Below are 24,702 nucleotides of genomic sequence, written 5' to 3' on the forward strand. Positions count from 1 at the left end.
ATGTGATTGGACAATTTTCCACATTTTCAGATATTTGTCTGTGTTGTAACTGTACTGAAACAGCTTGGTTATAGGAGTTCTGGAGTACAAGTTTTTAACACTGTACTCACAATATTGTCAGGGCCCATAACCTTTGCCATATTCAGTCTGATGGGTTGTTTCTTGATGTCAGGTCAAGTGAATTGAATTGGCTGATGACTGTTATCTGTGATGCTGGGGACCTTGGGAGGAAATCAGGATGGATCATCCTTTCAGCACTTCTGGCTGAAGGTGGTTGCAAATGTTTCAGCCTCATCTTTTGCACTGATGTGCTGGACTTGCCCATCATTGAGGATGGGGATGTTTGTGCTCCCTCTTCCAGTTAGTTGTTTAATTGTACACCACCATTCACAACTGACTGACAGGACTCCAGAGCCTGATCCATTGGTTATAGGTATACTTAGCAATGTCTGTAGCATGTTACATCTGATGTCTAACATGCATGTAGCTTCACCAGATTGGCACCTCATTTTTAGGTAAGACTAGTGCTGCTCCTAGCATGCTCTTACACTCCTCATTGAGCAGTGAAGAGTGAAGGATATGCCAGGCAAATGAGGCTACAGATTGTGGTTGAATATAATTCTGCTGCTGCTGATAGCCACATTGCCTCATGGGTATCCAGTTTTGAGCTGTAGTCTCTGCAGACCTCAAACCATATCTGTCATCAGTTGAGGAGTAACTCTAATCTGTATGTTTTCCTTGGCATAGGTTCAGAACCTACCCATTGTGACTGCACCTGTAAATTTCCCTTTGAATCAGATTGGGTGAGGATCCATTAGAGAAATTTTAGAAATGACAGACCTTTTCAGAAATATATTTTTATTTTTGGGTGTTTTTGAGTCCTGTTTTGCTTTTTCTGGGATTCTGTAAATCTGTGAAAGAATTAACTGAGAGGCCCTGGTCTCTATTAGCAGCTCAGTCTTATGGTCACGCCAGATTGAGGAGCATGGTTCTTTGGAGCTGGGTGACTCAATTGTGCTACCGAATAGGAATGCATCAGTAAAATGCTGTTATGTATACCTTCAATTATTCTATAATTCTTCAGTTTCTGCGGTCTCCTATCAATTTGCAGTTTTTTTCCACAGTTTAACTCATTTTTCCCCTATTTTTACTGCAGTTCTTTATCTGATGCTTAGCATTTGAATGTTGATATTCTGTCTGACGAATCATTGTTTTCATTTTAGATTGTACAACAAAGATGCTGTCATTGAATATTTATTGGACACATCTCCGGAGAAATGTATTATAGAGACTGCAAAGCACATTAAAAGCCTTAAGGTGAGTCTGTTACCTGACAAATTAACACATTTATGGCTATAAAACTGGCTACCCATTCTATACCTGCATTTTGTTTAATTCTTCATGGGATGTGGGTGTCACTGGGAAGGCCAGCATTTATTGTCCTTGAGAAGATTGTGGTGAGCCACCTCCTTGAAAAGCTGCAGACCAGGTGGGTTAGATATATCCACGGTGCTGTTAGGGAGGGAGTTCCAGGATTTTGACTCAGTGACAGTGAAGGAACAGCAATTCAGTTCCAAGTCAGAACGGTGTGTGACTTGAAGGGGTACTTGCAGGTGGTGGTGTTCTGATGTGTCTGCTGCCCTAATTCTTCAAGGTGGTAGAGGTCAGGAGTTTGGAAGATGCTGTCAAAGGAGCTTTGGTAAGTTGCTACAATGCATTTTGTAGCTGGTGTACTTGCTGCCATTCTGCATCACTGGCGAAGGGAGTGAATGTTTAAGGAATGGTATGGTGCCAAGCTGCTTGAGTGTTGTTGGAGCTACGTTCATCCAGGCAGGTGGACAGTATTCCCTCGCACTCCTGACTTGTGCCATGTATTTGGTAGAAAGGCTTTGGGGGAGTCAGGAGATGAGTTTGTTGCTGCAGAATTTCCAGCCTTTGACCTCCTGTTGTAGCCACAGTATTTATATGGCAGGTCCACTGCACCTCATGGGTGTCCAGTTTTGAGCTTCTAGATCTGTCTGACTCTATCCAATTTAGCTTGGAGGTGGTCCACACAGACTGTGCAGTGGTTACTTCTACATAAATTGCCATCAACAGGTACATTGGTGAGGACAAGGTTTTCCCCTCCTCTTGGTTCTTCCACCAACAGCCGCAGGTCCAGTCTGGCAGATATGTCCCTCAGGACTTGGTCCAATCCGTCAGTGATGGGGCTACTGACCCACTCTTGGTGATGGACATTGAAGTCCCCCACCCAAATTCTGTTTAGTTCCTTACTTCCCTCGGTGCTTCCTCCAAGTGGTGTTCAACATGGAGGAGCACTGATTCATCAGCTAAGGGGACAGTAGGTGATGAGCATCAGGAGGTGTCCTTGCTCATATTTGACTTAATGCTATGAGACTGGGTCTGCCGTCAATGTTGACAACTCCCTGGGCCATTTCCTCCTGAATGTAAACCTTTGTGCCGCCATATCCGGTGGCTCTTCCTGTTGGTGGGACAGGACCTACCCAGGGATGGTGATGAAAAGCTGCGATTCCCAGCGTATGACTCTGTCAGGTGTGGGACAACTCTCCCAATTTTAGCACCAAACCCCCACATGTTAGTGAGGAGGATTTTGTAGAGTCAGGGTGTTTCTTTGTCGTATTGTGTGCCGAGATTGATGCTGAATGGCCTGTCCAGTTTTATTCTTCTGAGTTTTACGTAGCAGCTTTGATTCAACTGAGTGGCCTACTAGGCCATTTCAAGGAGAAGTTAAGAGTCAACTATGTTGCTGTGGGCTTTGAGTCACATGTAGGGCAGACCAGATAAGTACGGCAGATTCTCTTCCCAAAAGGATATTAGTGAACCAGGTGGGTTTTTATGAGTTTAGAATTTTATGATCATCATTACTGAGTCTAGCTTTTCATTCCAGATTCATTAAATTAATTGAATTTAAATTCCCCCAGCTGCCATAGTGGGATTTGAACTCCTGTGTTTGGAGCATTAGTCTGGACCTCTGAATTACAAATGCAGTAACATTGCCACTGTACAACCATTTTCTGTTGTTGGCTTCCTCCATTTCCTTTTTTCTGCTTTCCCCCCGCCCTTTCCCTTGGCACTTCCTTTTCTCTTTTTCTTCCTTCTACCTGATTTTTTTTCCCAACTAAGTCTCCCTATTTTTCTCTTTTTTTTCTCATCTCCTCCTTCTCCTCCTCCATCATTCCTATTTCTACCCACTACCTTCATTGGATGTGGGAAGTTCTTCTGCCCTGAGACTCCTTCAGATACTTTTGTAATTAAGGCACACAGTTTGTATTGAATTTCATTGGTAACAAAATTGAGGATGATGACCTTCTAGGTGTGGAGTGGTGAAAGGTGCTAGAGGAAATCAGGTTTGAGTTACTGTCATGTAAGATTGTATTTCGCTGCTCACAATGCTTCTCCTCTACACTGGGGAGACCAAATGTAGACTGGGGGACCACTTTGTGGAACACCTTTGCTCAGTCTGCAAGCATGACCCCAACCTTCCTGTCACTTGCCATTTTAATTCACCATCTTGCTCCCATGCTCTGTCCTCGGATTGCTGCAATGTTCCAATGAAGCCCAATGCAAGCTGGAGAACAGCCAGCACCTCATCTTCCAATTAAGCATTTTGTAGCCTTCTGGACTCAACATTGAGTTCAACAACTTCAGATCATGAATTCAGTCCTCTATTTTGTTTTCTTTTTTTGCCAAGAACCAGTCTGCATCTTGTTTTCATGTTTTTGCTTTCAGACAGAGCTGTCCTTTATTCTGCCATTAATACTTCTTCTGGACCAATGCTTTGTTTCTTCACTACAAGCATTACCAGTCCCTTTATCTTTTGTTCTATGACATCCTTGTCATTTAGTCTCTCCCACTCTCTAACCAATCCCTGACCTTCCCTTTTGATCTACCTGACCCTCCTGCCTTTCTCAACAGTGTGAAACCCATCACACTTCTACCTCTCTTCAGTTCCAAACGTGTCCCACTCAAGGACTTGATGGCCGTGGAAGGTGTGCTTATAATGTGACCAAGTGGGTTGATTATCAACCTGTAAATCCTTCTGATTCATGGGCAGGTAAGAGTGGGTGAGTCTCCTCGCCAGCCATGCTTTATGTGGTGTGGTTCTCCTTAAGCTATAGCCTCTGGCAACAGGCTGGTGACCTATTCCAGAAAAAGCTAGCTATGGAAAGAAAATTAAGCATGTGCTTTGTCTGCCTCATGTGCCACTAGGCAAGTAAAGGTCTAAGTCAGTTCCAAAGAAGAATCATATTGGACTCAAAACGTTAATTCTGTTTCCCCCTCCACAGATGTTGCTAGACCAGCTGAATATTTTCAGCATTTTCAGTTTTTATTTCAGATTTTCAGCATTCACTGTATTTTGCTTTTATCATCCTAATACTTTGTTGGCTTTCACAATATTCTCATGTCATGAACCTTCAGAGGTTCATGGTTTATAACATTGAAGTCTTCCTCTTGTTCAGTGACCTTTAGCTTGTAACCCTGCTTGGTGTACACTTGATTGATGTTGACTCTATCTGCATGTATAGCACTACATTTAGGCATATTAAATGATATATGCCAAACAATGATCTTTGCTCCCATTGTATCTAGACTTACCCTGACCTAATTTCTCACTTAAGTTCCTGACATCAGCACAATTCTTAGTATTATCTGCGAACTTGTGGCACTTCTGCCAGGTCATTAATAAAAGTGGTGCAGAGTGGCTCTAACATTGATCTGTGTGGAATTCCAGCAGTAGCAAATAGAATTGCTATTAACAACCACCTTCTGTCTGAGAATGCAACAAGTTCCTTATCCAACCCAAGAACACCCTGTTAATCCCACAGGGCTGTATGCTATTAACTAGCCAAATATGTAGCACTTCATCCAAAGGTTTTTATTGAACTGCTTCCAGACTGTTATTATCAGAAAACTTTTCAGTTCTAAGTGTGTGCTGGCTGTGGTCTGACCTTTTAAACAAATCTTCTGAGCCACTGCTACTTCTGCGAGCCCTGATTTGCTGCTGATTCAAAATGTACTGTTTGGTTCAAATATTTATAAAATATTCAATGCATTTGTACTTCTGTCATTTCTGGTCTTAAAAGGGAGGAAAATCGAAGGAGAATACCTGTGACTTTAATTTGAAAAGTAATCAATTAGAGCGGTCTTATTTTGGTTCATAAGGTGAACTCACCTTATGGCAGGCTTTCCTAGAATCAGGCAATGCCAGACCTGCTCCCACCTGAATCCAAATTTAGAGCAGCCACTCTAGAGCACCTAGCAGAGTGACTCAGCAGCCACCTGACCATGTGTAGTTAGAAAATTTGTTTGTAAGATATTTTTCAGAATGTTCACCGTAAATGGGCATGGGATCATCATCACCTCCAAGTTCTCCACCTGGTCACATGCCAACCTGACATAAGCATATATCACCATTTCTCCTTGCTGCTGGGTGAGAATCCTGTAATTTCCTACCTAACAGCACTGTGGGGGTACCTTCACTACATGGACTGCAGCGATTCAAGAAGGCCTGCCACTGCTTTCCCAAGAATTGGGCAATAAACGATGACCTTGTCAGTGATAGCCACATCCCAAGAGTTTTCAAAGCACCTCTGAGGGAATACTGAAAGAATATTTTTGGATTTTACTTTGTTAATGAGGACAGGTGTACAAACTGAGGTTGCTAGAATTTTTGTAATGGATGAACTTATTTCAGTTTCTATGCTCCTGTCTTGCTGATGTAGTACCTAATCTTAGCCAATAGGGGACATAAAACACCTGTACAGTGACATTGTGGCAGTGCAATCAGACTGCCTTTCAGCCACACTTGTGGCCATTTCATCAGTAATCTTGAAGTATGCAACTGGTTTTTGGTAATGTAGATGCACAGAATTGTTACCTGATCAGTTTTATTAATTGTTTGGAAATGTAACTACTTTTAATTGGATATTTGTGCTATTATGACTTTTGCCATCTATCTCAAATTTAAAGTCGAGTCAGGTTTGCCAATTCAAATTCATATTCTACACCTGCTTGTCCTCACTTTTCACCCCACCAGTCTCCGCATTCAAAGGATCATCCTTCACCATTTCCGCCAACTCCAGCATGATGCCACCATCAAACACATCTTCCCTTCACCCCCCCTGTTGGCATTCCGTAGGGACAGTTCCCTCTGGGACACCCTGGTCCACTCCTCCATCACCCTCAACATCTCATCCCCCTCCCACGGCACCTTCCCATGCAATTGCAGAAGGTGCAACGCCTGCCCCTTCACTTCCCCCTTCCTCACTGTCCAAGGGCCCAAACACTCCTTTCAAGTAAAGCAGCGCTTCACTTGCACTTCCCTCAATTTGGTATACTGCATTCACTGTTCCCAATGCTGCCTCCTCTACATTGGACAGACCAAAACCAGACTGGGTGACTGCTTTGCGGAACGCCTTCGGTCTGTCCGCAAGCATGATCCAGGCCTTCCTGTTGCTTGCCATTTCAACACACCACCCTGCTCTCATCCCCACATGTCCGTTCTTGGCCTGCTGCAATGTTCCAGTGAAGCTCAACGCAAACTGGAGGAACAGCACCTCATCTTCTGATTAGGCACTTTATAGCCTTCCAGACTTAACATTGAGTTTTACAACTTCAGACCATGAACTCTCTCCTCCACCCTCACCCCCTTTTTGACCCCATTTTTTCAATGTTCGTTTTTATTTTTAAATTTTTTTCCCACTTATTTTTATTATTATTTTTAAGATTTATTTCCATTTTTATTCATTGTTTTATCCACAGCTTTTAGTCTAGTTTTGATCTTTTGTCCCCTCCCCCCACCCCATCAGGGCTATCTGTCACTTGCTCATGTTGTTCTTTCCAGAGTGCTTACCCTGGTCTGGCCATTAGCACATTCTGCTTTCTTCTCTTAATGTCACCATTAGCACCTCCTTTAACCAGTACCACCACCATTAACACCCCTTTGACCTTTTGTTTATGACATCTTTTGCAATCTCTCCTTTGCCTCTACTTATTTTTGACATCTTTTGCAATCTCTCCTTTGCCTCCACTTGTTTATGACATCTTTTGCAATCTCTCCTTTGCCTCCACTTGTTTATGACATCTTTTGCAATCTCTCCTTTGCCTCCATTTGTTTATGACATCTTTTGGAATTTCCCCTTTGCATCCACTTGTTTATGACATCTTTTGCAATCTCTCCTTTGCCTCCACTTGTTTATGACATCTTTTGCAATTTCCCCTTTGCCTCCACTTGTTTATGACATCTTTTGCAATCTCTCCTTTGCCTCCACTTGTTTATGACATCTTTTGGAATTTCCCCTTTGCATCCACTTGTTTATGACATCTTTTGCAATCTCTCCTTTCCTCCACTTATCGCTGGCCTTCTATCCAGCTTATCTGTCCCACCCTGCTTAATCAGTATATATTTCACCACATTTCTACTTCCCTTTAGCTCTGAAGAAGTCATATGGACTCGAAACATTAACTCTATCTTTCTCTCCACAGATGCTGTCAGACCTGCTGAGTTTTTCCAGCATTTTTTGTTTTTGTTTGATTTCCAGCATCCGCAGTATTTTCCTTTGCCAATGCAAATATTTGGTGATTTTTTTTTTTACATTTTCATGCTGCATTTTTCAACAATAAATTTAAACTATTTATTTGTTAATTTTTATTGGAACACTTCTTTTATTTCTAACCTTTTAAGCCTTTGGTTTTCAAACCAAATATTTTAATAACAAAATATAGTTGAAGCCTATCCCACTGTTTCCTGTAGCCTGTTGCCCCTAGCAGTGTAGCTTGTCTTTTCCAGTCATATGGCTACTCTTACTGCTGCTTCCTCATCTACCTGCTAAAGCTATTAAGGCTCTCCCAGTTGTCTTTGACTGCTCTGTTCCACATCATATGCCTCTGCTCTATATTCAAATGCATTAATGGCAGATCAGATACTAAAGCTTGCTGACCAGTTTTGCAATGTTATATTGACCAGTCAATTGCTGTAAAGGTGGTATGTAAGAAAGTCAAGCTGGATAAAGGCTGGGTAAAAATAAGTTCTACACCTGCTATTTGAGAAGGTTCTATCCATTGGATTTGATGCTGCCCTGTAAATGGAGCTTGTAGAACATAGTGGAATTGTGCAGTGATGTGTGTTGATGCGACATGGGGAAATCCCTGTTCAAGGAAGGTGGCTGTGACCTGCATAATGGGTACCTACTGATCATATCAATCGATGGCCCAGAACTTCTGATCTCTGGATGGTCATACCGTGAAGGTACCCCAAGATGCACCGGGAGACCCCTCAGAGGTTTCCCCACACAGACTACGTGGGAATTGTCCGGGAAGTTTGTTCCCATGGGCAGTTCCCCTGCGTCTGGAACCCTCTGAAATTCTAACTTAAGAGTTGGAGACTTTGGATGGTTCCAACTTCCTTACCAGAGTAGTTATGAAGGAAACGTTAGAAGGATTAAAACCAGTTCTAACTCCTTGGTAACTAAACCACTGACACCCCCACCCTGACCAGCTGACTACTCATCTCGACCATAACCTCAATTGCCCCCCCCACCCCCCCCGGACCCCCTGACTACCTCGGACCACCCAACGGCCCCCCCACCCATCCCTGTCTATTGGTTACCACCTCCTTAACCCCTTGACCCGACTACTCCACTACCCTCCAGCTAACCCCCCGCAACAACCTGACTACCCCCACCGACCTGACTACCCACCTGACCATCCGACTACCCCATCACCCACTTAGCTGCTGCCCTACCCCTCACCCACCTACCTACCACCCTACCCCCTCACCCACCCACTTACGCCCTACCCCCTCACCTACTTATCTGCCACGCTCCCTCTCATTTCATAGACATCTACAGCGCAGAAGGAGGCCATTCAGTCCATCGTGTCTGCGCCGGTCAACAAAGATCTGACTACACTAATCCCATTTTCCAGCGCTTGGCCCTTAGTCCTGGAGGCTATGGCAACGCAAGTGAATATCTAAACACTTCTTAAATGTTATGAGAGTTTCTGACTCAACCACCCTTTCAGAATGTGAGTTCCAAAATCCCATCACCCTCTGGGTGAAAAAATTTCTCCTCAACTCCCTTCTTAGCCTTCTACCTCTTACCTTAAATCTATGCCCCCTGGTTATTGACCCCTCTACTAAAGGAAAAAATGCCTTCCTATCCACCCTATCTTTGCCCCTCATAATCTTAAACGCCTCTATCAGGTACCGTCTCAACCTTTGCTGCTTCAAGGAAAATAACTCCAGCCTATCCAATCTTCCCTCATACCTCAGACCCTCCAGCCCAGGCAGCATCCTGGTAAATCTCCTCTGCACTCTCCAGTGCAATCACGTCCTTCCTATAATGTAGTGACCAGAACTACACATAGTACTCCAGTTGTGGCCTAACCAGCATTTTATACAGTTCCAGCATAACCTCCTTGCTCTTGTATTCTATGCTTTGGCTAATAAAGGTAAGAGTCCCATATGCGTTCTTAACCACCTTATCTACCTGCCCTGCTACCTTCAGGGATCTCTGGATATGCACACCAAAGTTCCTCTGATCTTCAGTACTTTCCAGGGTCCTACCATTCATAGTGTAATCCCTTGCTTTCTTAGCCCTCCCCAAGTGCATTACTTCTCAATTTTCTGGGTTGAACTCCATTTGCCACTACTCTGTCCATCTGACCAGTCCATTGATATCCTCCTGCAGTTTATGGCTATCCTCCTCACTATTTACCACCCTACCAATTTCCATGTCATCCGTGAACTTCTTGATCATACCCCCTACGTTTAAGTCTAAATCATTTATGTACACCACAAACAGCAAGGGCCCCAGCACCGAGCCCTGTGGAACCCCACTGGAAACTAACTTCCAGTCACAGAAACATCCCTCTCCCGTCATCCTCTGCTTCCTGCTTCTCAGACAGTTTTGGATCCAACATGCCACTTTGTCTTGGATCCCATGGGCTCTTACTTTCTTGACCAGCCTGTCATGAGGGACTTTATCAAAAGCCTTGCTAAAGTCCATGTAGACCACATCAAATGTGTTACCCTCTTCAACACTCCTGGTTGCCTCCTCAAAAAATTCGATCAAATTTGTCAAACACGGCCTTCCCTTAAAAAATCCATTCTGACTATCCCTGATTAATCCATGTCTCTCCAAGTGCAGATATATTCTGTCCTCAGAATTCTTTCTAGTAACTTCCCTGCCACCGAGGTTAGACTGACTGACCTGTAATTTCCTGGTCTATCTCTTCCTCTCATTTTTAATAATGGGACAATGTTAACAATCCTCCAGTTCTCTGGCACCTCACCTGTGGCCAGAGAGGATTTGAAAATTACTGCCAGGGCCCCCGATATCTCTTCCCTTGCCTCCCTCAACAACTTGGGATACATCTCACCCGGGCCTGTGGATTTATCCACTTTTAAGGCCGCTAAACCCAGTAGTACCTCCTCTCTCTCTATGTTAATATCCTCTAATATTTCACAGTCCTCCACCCTGATGTCTATATCTGCATCGTCCTTTGCCATTGTGAAGACCCACGCAAAGTATTCATTGAGGACTGTACCCACGTCTTCCGGGTCCACACACACATTATCTCAATGGTCCCTAATCGGCCCTACTCTTTGCCTAGTTATTCTCTTGCCCTTTATATATTAAAAATTCCCTTAGGGTTTTCCTTTTATTCTACCCACCCATGCTTTCTCATGCATTCTCTTAGCTTCCCTAATTTACTTTTTAAGTTTCCCTCTGCACGTTTAATACTCCTCTAGGGACTCTGCCATATTGAGCCCTTGGTATCTTCCATAAGCTTTTTTTTCTTAATCCTAACCTTTGACTTCCAGGGTTCTCTGGACTTGGTCCCCCCCTTTGCCTTTACGGGAACATATTTGCCCTGTACTCTTACTATTTCCTCCTCGAATGCCTCCCACTGCTCTGACACAATTTTGTCTGCAAGTAGCTGCTCCCAGTCTACTTGGGCCAAACCGCATCTCATCTTAGTAAAATTAGCCTTCCCAGCCCAACCTTATCCTTTTCCATAACTATCCTAAATCTAACTGAGTTATGGTCACTATCTCCAAAATTCTCCCTTACTGATATGCCTCCCACCTTCCCGGGCTTATTTTGGAATATTAAGTCCAGAACTGCCCCCTCCCTTGTTGGATTTTCTATGTACTGGCTAAAAAAGTTCTGGATGCAATTTAAGAATTTTGCTCCCTTCCTACTTTGCACACTATCCCAGATAATATTTGGGTAGTTAAAATCCCCTACTATTACTGCCCTATTATTCTTACACTTCTCTGAAATTTCATTACATATTTGATCCTCTATCTCTCCCTGACTGTATGGGGGGCCTATAGTACACACCGCAACAGCATGTTTGCCCCTTCTGTGTTTTTTACTTCTGCCCATATGGCTTCAGTTGATGATCCTTCCAAGATATCCTCACTGTTATAATTGATTCCTTGATCAATATTGCACCCCCCCCTCCTCTACCTCGTCGGAATACCCTATAACCGAGAATGTTGAGCTGCTGATCCTGCCCTTTTAGCCAAGTCTCGGTCATAGCTATGATATCATACTTCCACGTGCCTAGCTGTGCCCTCAGCTCGTCTGTCTTATTCTTCAGGCTCCTTGCATTAAAATGTATTCCATTTAGCTAAACTCACTTCTTTCCTATCTAGCCTATGTTTCTTCTGCCTTCCAGGCTCTCATACTAGCATTTTAACTTCTAATTCCATCTCAGCTTCTCTCCCCTCGGAACTACTTTTTACGATCCCATTCCCCTGACAATTTAGTTTAAATCCGCTCCAAAAGCACTAGCAAACCTCCCTGCGAGGATGTTGGTCCCATTCCTGTTCAGATGTAACCCGTCCAACTTGTACAGGTCCCACCTTGCCAAGAAACGGTCCCACTGTCCCAGGAATCTAAAGCCCTCCCTCCTGCACCATCTCTCCAGCCACGCATTCATCTACTCTATCCTTCTGTTCCTATACTCACTACTGCGTGGCACTGGGAGTAAACCGGAGATTACTACCTTTGAAATCCTGCTTTTCGATTTCCTACCTAACTCCCTAAAGTCTGCTTGCAGGACCTCATTTCTCTTTCTTCCTATGTCATTGGCCCCAACATGGACCATGATCTCTGGCTATTCACCTTCTCCCTTCAGAATGTCCTATAGCCGTTCCATAACATCCTTGATCCTGGCACCCGTGAGGCAACATACCATCCTGCAGTCACGTCTATGGCCGCAGAAGTGCCTGTCTACTCCCCTCAACAATGAATCCTCTACCACTATTGCCCTTCCACGCTTCTTCCACCTGTCCTGAGCACCTGGACCACCCACAGTGCCATGGCCTTTGCCATTGTTGGCCTCCACAGAGGAATGGTCATTCTCACCATTTTCCAAGGCCGAAAAACGGTTTGCGAGCGAGATGCACTCGGGAGATTCCCTCACTACCTGCCTGGTCCCCTCCTTCTGTCTGGTGGTCGCCCATTCCCCCTCTGCTTGCCCTTCCTTCAGCTGCAGGGTGACCACATCCTGAAACGTGCTATCCGCAAACCACCCAGCCTCGTGAATGCATCGTAGTCCCCCAGCTGCTTCTCAAGCTCCAAAACCCAGAGCTTGAGTTGCTCCAGAGTTGCTTCCTGCACACATGGTCATCCAGACCACCAGGAGCGTCTAGGATTTCCCACATAGCACGGGATGTGCAAATCACAGGACTGAGCTCCCCAGACATATCTTAACTAAATGGAATGTGGACCCTTGCTTTTATTTTACCCTTACTCCTACTTGAGTATAAACTAGATGCTAGATCCTCTAGATAGACTAGATCCTCTGAGTGCTGCTGACTGCCTGTCACAGGGTGGTCCTCCTCTCACTCTCAGGTGCTGCTGACTGCCTGCCCAGGGTCCTCCTCTCTCACTCTCAGGTGCTGCTGACTGCTTGCCCAGGGTCCTCCTCTCGCACTCTCCTCTAGGTGCTGCTGACTGCCTGTCATAGGGCCCTCCTCTCTCACTCTCAGGTGCTGCTGACTGCTTGCCCAGGGTCCTCCTCTCGCACTCTCCTCTAGGTGCTGCTGACTGCTTGTCCCAGGGTCCTCCTCTCGCACTCACCCGCCCAAGTGCCACACCCATCCTACCCCCATACCCACTGACCTGCCACCCTACCCCCTCAGCCTCATGAGACTCGAGGGTTAACGAGGGGCGAGTGAAAGTCACGTGGAGGGGTTCAGTGGTGATGGGGGAAGATTAGTGGGTGACGGGAGGAGGGGAAAAGGTGGTAGAGACAGTCTAATACGTGACATGCACCATCCTGAGATAGAGGCAGCTCAACACCGAGGCAACACCCTCGATGTCCAGCTGCAAAACATCAAGCTGAGGGGGAGGGCCTTCTCGGGTAGGTGGAGCTGAAGATCAGCACAACTGAACGACTAAAGGGATATCCTAATAATCATGTCCGCTTGAGAGCTTTTTGCTTTGCAAATCCTTACTGTCTGGTGAAGGCCACACAGCAGCAGGCCTGGGCTAGAGGGTTCTCGTTACAACGAGATCCCAGCAAGGTGTAGAGTTGCTGTTCACTCTGAGCGATTTGCCTTCGGCTCCAGTCAGAGTTAGGGAGGGAGGGGGATTCCTTCAAGGGGCAAGCAGGTGAATAGCAGCCAACTCGTGACTGCAGACATCCATCCTGCCGGGGAATGGACCTGCCTGACAAGCGCTCATGTGGTTAGTCTTTCCATTATGATGAGGTGTCTCTATAGAGTCTCAAGGGCAGTGGTGACAAGCATAATAGTGTGAGTGGCCTCTTGCAAATGGCTGTCATCACCCTTGTCAAAGAGCAATGTCTCCATACGCAGCCAAGTCTTAGGGGGAGAATGACCCGCCCTTGGTTACCCTGGAAGGGGTGGAGTGCACGTGACCAGTAAAACAATTAGCAGCAAGAATGAATTCAGGAGGCTTCCAATCAGAGCAAGCTAACATATATTTACAAGTGCCAAAACAATATACAATGATTGTACACCTGTGCCACCGTGTTAATTTAAAACTTCTTAATTTTCCCCACTCTACCCCATCGTCTGGGTACGTTCCCGACATCTGCAGCAGAGGTGGAGGCAGCCTGCCAACTACCATGTCTTCTTGTCTGTGATGACTTTGGTAGGTGCCCTCTGGAAGTCCAAGGCCTGGAGGGCCCTGGCATTCTTTGAGTCTCCTGCTCAGGAGCAGGTCCACCCTCCGAGGCCTCAGAAGCTGGAGCTGATGGGGTCACAGGCAGAGGGGATTGAGTACGCCTGGACACCCTTGGAGGGTCCTGGGTGGATGCCCCCAGAGTGTCCCCAGAACGCTGCTCCTCCCTTTGGGTGCGTGAGGGCCCATCCCGAAGGAGCACCTGGAGAGAAGTCGAGGTGCCCCGTCCACTCCTTGCATGGCCATTACAAAAGCACACCCATGGCTAGAACAATGAAGTGCAGGTCTAAGCCCAAATCTGGAAGAAACTGTGCATTCTACTGGACCAGGATCTCCATGGCGTCTGTCATCCTCCCCATGGGGATTTCCAAGCGCTTGCATACTGGAGCTGCAAGAACTCTCAGACACACTCCTTCGTCTCTTGTGCCACTCTGTTGATGGCCTCTGATAGCCCTGCCTTATGTTCCCTGCATCTCTTTGGCTGCTTCCAGAGGCTCATCATCTGACTCAAACTTATCTGGGGCCTCTTCTCCAGCACTCCTCTGAGTGCCAGAGACCTTGCCTGTCACTGCCTCCTCCTGCTGTTGACACGTGTCTGTGAGGTGACCACCAGAATGTGAGCCCGAACATAAACAAGATATATAAGCCACCAAGATGTGTCTCTCTGAGCTGGTGGAGGGTGCAGGTTAACGCTGTGATGGCTCTGCAGGTGTGAAGTGGTCCTCGTCTTCCTCCGAGGTGTTCTGTGGCCTGGGGCTCACTTCTGATGCAGGGCCTGACCTCCTGTTGGCACCTAGAACAGAGAGAATGACTGACTGCATAGGCTGGCTCAAGTATTGCCCCCCTCAATCATCTTGATTTTGTGAGGTTCTCGGAATTATACATGTTTCCTCATTAGATGCTTGGGGGAGGCCGACCTCATCCGTAGCACAGAGATGGCTGCAATCCTCCTCTGCTAGCTCAGCAGACTGCTACTCAAATTTAGGGGCCTGAGCTTAGGCATCTCTCCCTCCCTCCTGTTGTAGGCCGTTTTCTCCTGCATAAAGGCGGATAGTTGAATTGTGAGCACTTATGATGAAAGACCAGGCCATAGGCTGTAATAACTGACCTCCTGATTCCCCAAAACCTGACCACCATGCACAAGGCACAAGGGAGGAGTGTGATGAATACTCTCCACTTACCTGTACGAGTGCAGTTACAACAACACTCAAGAAGCTGGACACCATCCAGGACAAAGCAGGCCGCTTGATTGATCCCCCATCCACCTCAGTATTCACTCCCTCCACCTCTGACGTACAGTGGCAGCAGTGTGTACCAAGTACAAGATGCAAGCAGCAAGTCACCAAGGTTTCTTAAAATAGCACCCTCCAATCCCGCAAACTCTACCAGTTAGAAGGACAAGGGCAGCAGATGCATGGGAACTGCACCTCCTGCAAGTTACCCTCTACTTCACACCCCATGGTTATGCCTTCACTGTGGCTGGGTCAATCCTGCACATCACGTGGACTGCAGCACTTCATTAAGACAGAAGCCTACCACCATCTCAAGGGCATTTAGGGATGGGCAACAGAAATGCTGGCCTTGACAGTGATGTCCACGTCCCATAACAGAAGCACAAAATGAGTGGTGATGTGATTTGGGAGAGTTTGGGGCTCGCCTACCCTAGCAGAGCGGATGAGATCATTCATCCATTTGTGGCACTGTAGGGTGATCCTCCTCTGGACCCCACTGGCACTGACCACTCTGATGACCTCCTCCCAGGTTGCCGTGGTCAGTCGGGTGGGCCCCCTACTGCCATCCTTTGGGAACAGGACATCCTGCCGTTTCTTGATGGCCTTGAGGAGATGCTCCAGGGAGGCATTGCTAAACTGTGGGGCTGGAGCTTGCTGCCTTCTGCTGCTCATCTTTGTTCCAGGGTCCTGGCGCTGTTAATGATTGGCTGTCTGGGTGCTTTTTAAATATGGTGTCCGGACATGATGGCGGAGAAGCTGACTTTCTGCCCGCCCTGCCAAGCGACTTGACACGAACCGTGTATATGCATAAGCATTGAGGCAGGGTGCACACGATTGCCCTCCCCGTTCCGCGGCGCAAGTCACTTCAACTTTCTGGTCCTGCCCTGTGTGTGGATAAGGTGATTGTGGGAACAGCAATTTCAGGAACCTGTAAAAACTAAGACTTGCATTAGGGCAAGTAAGGTAATGGGGTTGTTTGGAGATCGATCTGAATGAATAGGAATGATATTGAAGAGGCTTGAACAAGCAGTGAGGTAGAAAAAAAGAGGAAAATGCCTGGTATCTGAAAGTGACCCCTTCATGTTATTCAAAGGACAAAATAGCTCAGTTTTGGAAATAGCTAGCAATAATAGGAAAAAATGCCATGTTTCTGGAGCCATTTGCCTGTTTCATGATGCTTCTGTATAGGTTGCAGGACTTCAAAATAAAACATGGATTTGCTGACAAGATGTTCATGCTGAGTTAAATAAATCAAAGCATTGGGAGGAGAAAAACATTTCCGTGGATTTTGAGCAGGTATTTCGCAGTATTGAGAGGCGGTGCTTGGAAGTTGTTGTGAAGGTCACTGAACAATTGAAGATTCTTCAGGAAGTAAAGGCATGTTTGATAATTGAAAAAAAGAATGTTAATATGGTTTGAAGTGAACCAGTGTTTCAGTGCTGTCTTACTTAACCAGTTGAATCACCCATGACAGTAGTCAGTAACAATGTAGAAACATTAAAAACTCTCTGCTCTTGTTTAGGAATGTGGCTTTGCTGCAGCCTTAAGATTACCATTATCCTAATGTAAGATCCTGATGGCTTATCTGAATTAAATTGCAATTAATATTGAAACAGCACGTTTCTACTGAGTCCATACCCACTTAAACTTGGGGCTGAGAAAATTCAGACTCATGTTATATAGAACCTTTGCAGGCACCAGGGAGAGAGATAGACATAGAGACAGAGCAACAACCTTCATTTCAATAGTCTGAGCTGGATTCGCATCCCAGAGGGGTTGGGCATTGAGCTAATGTACAATCTACTAATGCTGCTCCATTTCAGTCATCATGTTTAACATTGAACATTTTCTGTCACTGTTGCCAAGTCCTTTATGTTGTAGTTATTCTGTTTAGTCTGCAAGTCAGACCTCCTATGCATGTATTCTGCATTTGGTATTCTAGAGCTTCCTCCTTGCCCTCATATGATGCCCTTTCTCAGGCGTTATTTCCCTTAATGGTGACAGCTTCCATTCTGTATGTTTTCTATTTGGATTTAGGCAATGTTTCACCTGGTTTACAGCCAAAACTGCCAAGGGGTCTTTTTCACCTTTCTGCGATGGTTATTTGTGTTTCCATCTGACAAGCTGTTTGGTTTCTGTCATGACTCACTGGAATTAGTGCGCTGTAATAACAAGCCCCACTGCTCCCCGAGCCAAGACAAATGTGAAAAGTTTGATTAGACTACCAAATTGCCCAATTCTACCTAACTGTTTAATTTAACAGAATACGAGCACCAGGTTTGTAAAGTTAATAAATAAATAACTATTTATTAAACAAATCGTCTTTAACCATTGGCAAAAGAAATAAATATGAACTGCTAATTTTTAACTTTATAACTTAAACTCTACCCCTTCTTAACCTCTATACACAAACATGCAGCCCTACACACGCGCACGCACGTGCACACACAGGACATACAAAACATGGATTTTAAGGGTGAGATAAATCAGTTCGATAGCACCAATCCAGAGTTCGGGATTAGATGGGTTGATTTTGACTGATGTCTTCCCAAATTCCTTGCAGTTCATTGTTAATGACACAAGATGGTCTTTCAGCACTTTCAGTCTGTAGTTCACTGGTTGAAAACTTGCCTTTCGATGTCTCCAGTTGTGATTTTCTTCTTGACAGGGGGTTTTTCAGAGAGAGCAGGTTACAGAGGTATGAAGAAAAAGCCAGCTAGCTCGCCTTATAGATTTACTGGAATCTTACACACACAGGAGAGAGAGGTTTTAGGTGTGTTTTCTTTATAGGCTAGGATTTCTCTGCTCCCTGCTATCACACAAAACCTTGGTCACCTGATCAGGATCCAACCAAAATGTTGTTGCTAGGCAGTTCCCCTTTCTGGCACCATTTTGCCCAACCTGGCACACGCTGTTCCAGGAGATAGCAACATTGTATATTCCTCGTCCTGCTCCAGTCAACATGTCTTTCAACTGCAGCCATGGTAGTTTTTAAAACTGCTGTCCAAGAAAAATAAAGATAGGTTTTTTACGTTTCCCTGTTGATTTTTTTCTTTTAACAGTGCACCATGGGGGATAGCAAGCATGTGCATTTTTTCCCCCTGAAGATTAATTTAAAATCTACCTCTGTGGCCATATGTTCTCAGTGCATCAATGAGTTAATGAGATAAACTTTATTAATTTGAGCCAAGATGCTCTGAGGTTGATTTGGATTTTAAAATGCATTCTGTCTCAAGACCTGAATTCAAACTGCGCATCAAGACAAAGCAATCAACACCACCTGCCCAGATGAAGTTTATTGGAACACGATATTGTGACTCGTTTTGCTGTGCTTTGTTTGATCCTCAGGATGTGAAGGAGCTAAATTTGACTGACAATCCAGCCTGGAAAGGTGACAAGGCCAATACCAAAGGTGACAAGTTTGAAGATCTGCAGCGAGCTGTTTTCATCTGTCCCGTGGTTGGCTTGGAAATGAATGGACGACAGAAGTGAGTTGTTTGAATTTTACTTATCTTTGGCATTTGGCCTGTACGACTGGTGAGAATTGTAGGCACAAATGAATGTGACTAATGCGTTTAAATGCAAATACATTTAAGTAATGGGTTGTAAACTAGATAAATGTTTGGATTTTGTACAAAATGAAAAAATCATCTGCCAGGACAACTTTTAATGACCATTGAAGAAGGCATTCTGCCTGCCCTCAAGTCTGCAGTGCTTCCCTTGAGTTGACTCTGAGTGCAGCCTAAAATGCTGCTTTCTGCTATCTCATTTTTTTCCTGTGTGGTTAGTTTCGTTCTGCTGCTATTTCACCATTGCTGCCATTCTAGGAAACAATTAGATGGTGATTATTACTGTGGTGACAAAGGACCCAAAGTTTCAGAATCAATATTTGTCCAGATATTTGGAATATTTGTTCCTATATCTCCATCTTGATATCTGCAATTTTTTGATAAGCCAAGAGGTTTATCCTCTGGTATTCATCTGTCGATTAGAGAGTGAAAGAGGGAAAGTTTGAGTCAACATTAACTGGATGGTCACTTGAACAGATTATCAACTGATTAAAAGCAGAACTCCAGTAACCTATTCCCGATGGAGGCGATGTGTTGTGTTCAGAAGTGTTTATCAACCAATTATTGTGCAGAAGAACAGTGAAATTGACAGCTATATCAGTTAAAATTGATGGATATTAGCAGCATTCCCCCTCTCCCCTCCCATGCTGTCTTCACCTCCCACCATGTGTCTCCCTGTACACCCCTGTGTTGTCTTCCTGCCAACACCTCTCCTCCATGCACCCCCTCCCCCATGCACCCCTTCCATCTCCCGCATGCGTCCCTTCCATCTCCCCCATGCCATCTCCCTCTTTACCTCTGCATTTAGAATCTAGGTCGAGTTAAACAAGGTCTGAGGTTGGTTCACTGCTGTCATTAGTAATCTCACTGATTTCTTTACAGATTTTGCTACCTCCGTGTCTGTGGCTGTGTTTTCTCAGAGCGTGCTATGAAAGAGATAAAGACTGAAGTTTGCCACAAGGTAGGAAATTGGAAAGCTGTCTCCAATAAACTTTAAGTCTTGCTGAATGTTTACAATAAGGCTATAAATGTGTCTAGCTGGAGAAAACAATTGTGTTCATTTCTGCCTCTTTGAGAACTTCCTTTTGCCTCAAGTTAAATATTCAGATATTGGACTGGTTGCCTCCTCTCACCAACCCCTATCTTTCCTCTTTCCTCACTATATCTAGCTCTCCAATATAAATTTAGGTTTTTTCCACAACGATTTGCATTTCCAAATTGCTGCTGCTTCAGCCCCCTTACTTACACTTATTTCTATCTCCACAATATTATTTTTGAAAACCGGCAATTGTAACCTTGTCAATTATAGCAAATGCAGACTGGTTGGAGGTGTTGTAAATCCAGAACGTCGGTGGTTTGACTGCTAATCATCTGTGAGGGTGGGAGACTTTTCCAGCAGCAAGCAGATGTTTTAAATGTAGTCTTTGATTTCTGGATAACTAACGAAAATGAAATTGCATTCTGGCTCCACTTGACTTGTATCCAGCGTGTAACTGAATATTTTTCAACTGCATTGTCTGTTTTGTACTGAATTGTTCACAAAGCCATTGATGCCCAGAGTTTGGGAGTGCATGCCACTCCTTTTGTATGGTTTTGTAGGAGCAGTGGTCCCAGAATGGTGCTCGTGCTGGTTTGGAGTTGTGTCCCACTGTTTGCAATACAAATACTGTGGGGTACACAAAGTGACCTATCATAGAGACCCCAATTGCAGTGTCTATGGTGGCTATAAAATTGATCCTTTTTTAAAGTTTGTGCAATCGAAGTTTCCTGGTAAGAGGGTGATTTGACCTTTTTTTAAAAATGGGAAAGCACTTTGCAAAAAGGACTTGCCCTGCATTTTGATTTCCTTTTAATCTAACAAAAATTGTGTAGATGGGAGCAGAAAGTTACAAAGCGATATAGACAGTTTACATGAGCGGGCAAAACTGATGGAGTTCCAATGTGGGGAAGTGTGAGATTATCCATTTTGAATCTAAGAAAAGCAAATCAGAATATTTGTTAATGTTGAGAAACTAGAAGCTATGGAGAAGGAAAGAGATCTACAGGCCATAAACACAAACTACTAAAAACTAGTGCACAGTTGCAAAAACTGATCAAGAAGGCTAACACAATGTTGGCCTTGATCACAGGGGCTGGATCACAGAGTAACCAGCTATGTGTCAGTTTTACAGAGCCTTGGTTATGTATTGTAGTTCTGCATTCAGTTTTAGGCACTGCACATTAGAAAGGTTGCATTGGCCTTGGAGAGGCTTTGCAGCACAGATTAACCAGACTGATACCAGGGTTTAAAGGATTAAATTATGAGAATAGGTTTTTAAACTTAGTTTGTATTCCTTTGAGTTTAGAAAGTTGATGGATGATCTACTTGAAGTGTTTAAATTGAGAAAGGAATTTGATAGCGTAATTGCAGAGTAACTGTTTCTTCTGGTGGGGAATCCAGAACAAGATGGCGTAATTTTAAAGTTAGAGCTCAGCCATTTAGGAGTGAAATTGGGAAGCACTTCTACACACAAATAGTAGTAGAAATCTGGAATGCTCTCCCCACCAAGGTTGTGGGTGCTGGATCATTTCAAATTTTGAAGACTGTTATTGTTAGAATGCTTTGCCTTTAAGGGTAGATAAATGGATTTGAGGTGCAGATTAGTGATGATCTAATTGAATGATGGAATAACCCCTTGCAGCTGCATGGCCAACTCCAGCTCTTATGTTCAGTTCAATGATATTTCTTTAGCTGAAATCTTTAACTTTTCATTGAAGAATCTTCCGTATTCATTAGTTTCTGTGACCATTTTTCTTGATGAATTATTACTTTTGTTTTTAAGAAGTGGAATTAGTTGCAGTGAAGCCTTCCATTTGTTAAGCTTTTATCTATTTACCTGTTTTTGATGTTTTTAAAGTTGATTTCAAAGTCAAGGCTTGATATGATCAGTTAATACACTAATTATATTACATCACTGTCCCCAGAAGCATCCTTACAATTTTTTTCATGTTGAAAAGGGAAGGGACTCCAAGTGCGCCTATGTCTCAGCCAACCTAATGGGCCAGCAGTATGTTAGTTTTGAATGAGGGAGGCACTGCTGAGTAATTTGAGGTAGAAAATTAAAACAGAAGTATGTTGCATAAGTTTTGAAATGTTTTTATTTACAAAAATCACATTCGGGGACTGAAAACATTTCTGTGCTGTTTTCCTTTGTTGCTGTATTAATATTATAATGAACTGATCAGATTATTGGCCTTGAATGTTTTGATTGTGAAAATCCACTATCCTGACCTTTGCATTGTATTTTATGGTCATTATTGGACTACATTTTAAATGTTTCAGTACCATCTGTGACACTGGTGTGTGTGGATTTATATTTGGTATGTACTGATGCAGTAATGACAGTCCCTGTGACTACCATTTTCCATGTTTATGCAATAACATTCTGCTGCTCATTTTGAATTTATAAAGCACCTTGCATGTTCTCAGGACCAGTAATTATTCCTTGACATGTAGTTACTGGTTTATGTAAGCAAAATATGGCAGCCAATTTGTTCACAACAAGGTTGCACATTAGTAATATGAAGGCAATTAATCTGTTTTGATAAAGTTATTTGAGGGCCAACTTATGGCTGGATACTGGGGGAATGCCCTCACTCTTCTGTTAATAGTATGTAAATAATTGTATTACTAAGATTAAGGATAAACAGGTAGAGGGCATTGATTAATTAAGTATCTTGAGTAAATACAAAGAGAGACCTATGGGGCACTGGGTTTGGTTAAGGAGGTGGCAGACATTTGTAATGTTACACCCTGTAAATAAATCTGATATTAAATGAAAATCTGATTTCCTACTTCACCATCTGGCTTCAGAATGAATTAACGTGGTAGCAGAGGATGGTTGCTTAAAGATGAAGCTCGAAAACTAAGATTTTTTTTTCAGATAGAAGATGGTAATCTGAGTTACTTTTGTGAAGAATGGCTGAAAGCAAGTATCAGGGTATGATTACCTACTGATGTTCTCTGAATCTGAACCTTATGACCAGCAGAAAGCTAAGTGCATATGTGGACATGTGTTATATAATCCTTACTGAAAAGAAAACAAAAGTATGGCCTTGGCATTGTCGCTTCCTAACAAAAGTAAAATCAGAAAAAAGCATTTTGTAAGCTGGATGCCCGCAGTTGGATACTGATGACGGGTTGGACCCTCTATTAAGCTTCTGGATGAAATTTACAAAAAAAGATGAACTATTAGATGCCTACAAGTCATGGCCAGACTTTGATAGATTTTGAAAGGCATGTGGTAGTAGTCCAGAAAGACACAGAAGTGCAAATAGAGGCTATAATTTGACTAGATTATGCAATAGAACAAAAATTATTGAACAATTAAGGGATACTAATAGAAGTAAAAGTCCTTAGAGGGGATGTTTTGCTGGCTGCCAACAAATTAGAAGATAAATTAATAAGAGAGGCAAAAGAAAAAGAGTTGGCTAGTTGGAAGGAGTTTGGTGTTTACTGTTGAAATGCCAGAAAGGAGACAGCCAGCCTTATTCATAGATGGATATGTATGGAAAAAGTTCCCCAAGTGGGACTTACGAGGCTATAGAGAGACTAGTGCCTTGGGATTTCGAAGAGATACTTAGAGGTCAAGATGTTAGAGTGGACTCCTCTACAATGGGAAAAGTAACCTTGGAAATTTTCTGAGCTCTATTGGCCACATATTTGTGGGAATGTAGGTTAATTGATGTAAAAGCCAAATTTTTCAGGAAGAAAAAAATTAGGGAAAAGTGTTTTTGAAACCGCCCAAAGAGGCAAGTGATGTAGAAGGGAAGCTATGGAAATTAAACAAACAAGGTATTTCTCGGTTAGGTCTGTCTTGCTGAAAGTAGGCTGTACCCAACTGAAAGCAGATTCAGCAATATTCTATTGGTACCACAAAGGAAGCTCTCACGAGAACTAGAAGCGGGAGTAGACCATTCAGACCCTTGAGCCTGCCCCGCCATTTGATAAGATCATAGCTGATCTGATGGTGGCCTCAACTTCACTTTCCCTGCCTGCCCTCCCCACAAGCCTTGATTCCATTGTCAATCAAAAATCTATCTAACTCAGCCTTGAATATATCAATGACCCAACCTTCGCTGCTCTCTGGAAGATAATTCCACTGACTAATGACCCTTTGAGAGAAAAAAAACTTCTCCTCATTTCAGTCTTAAATTGGAGACCTTCATTTTTAAACTGGGTCACCTAATTCTAGACACTCAACATCCACCCTGTGAAGTGCCCTCAGGATCTTATCTTTCAATGAGATCACCTCTCATTCTTCTAAACTCCAGTGGATATAGGCCCAACCTGTTCAACCTTTCCTCATAAGATAACCCCTTCATCCTAGGAATCAGTCAAGTGAACCTTCTATGAACAGCTTCTAAAGCAATTATATCCTTTCTTCAGTAAGGAGACCAAAACTATACACAGTACTCCAGATATGATCTCACTAAGACCCTGTACAGCTGTAGCAATAGTTGCCTATTTTTATACTCGATTCCCCTTGCAATAAATGCCAACGTTTTCACTTGCCTTCCTAAATACCTGCTGTACCTGCATACTAACTTTTTGTGATTCACGTACCAGGACACTCAGATCCCTCTACTATAGAGTTCAGCAGTCTCTCTCTATTTAAATAATATACTGCTTTTTTACTCTTCCTGCCAAAGTGGACAAGTTTACTTTTTCCCACG

General features: G+C 43.8%; 1 protein-coding gene across 1 annotated transcript in view; it reads left to right on the plus strand.

The window, feature by feature from the left end:
- Positions 1–24,702, plus strand: part of rtf2 (replication termination factor 2) — a 177,066-nt gene that overhangs the window by 26,525 nt on the left and 125,839 nt on the right. Inside the window, exons 3-5 of the mRNA XM_078555501.1 lie at positions 1,224–1,317; positions 18,767–18,906; positions 19,870–19,948. Of these exons, the coding sequence (XP_078411627.1) occupies positions 1,224–1,317; positions 18,767–18,906; positions 19,870–19,948 (313 nt within the window). The remainder of the gene's footprint in view (positions 1–1,223; positions 1,318–18,766; positions 18,907–19,869; positions 19,949–24,702) is intronic.

Source organism: Cetorhinus maximus, chromosome 13 (genome assembly GCF_964194155.1).
Source record: "Cetorhinus maximus chromosome 13, sCetMax3.hap1.1, whole genome shotgun sequence".
Classification (NCBI taxonomy): Eukaryota; Metazoa; Chordata; class Chondrichthyes; order Lamniformes; family Cetorhinidae; genus Cetorhinus; species Cetorhinus maximus.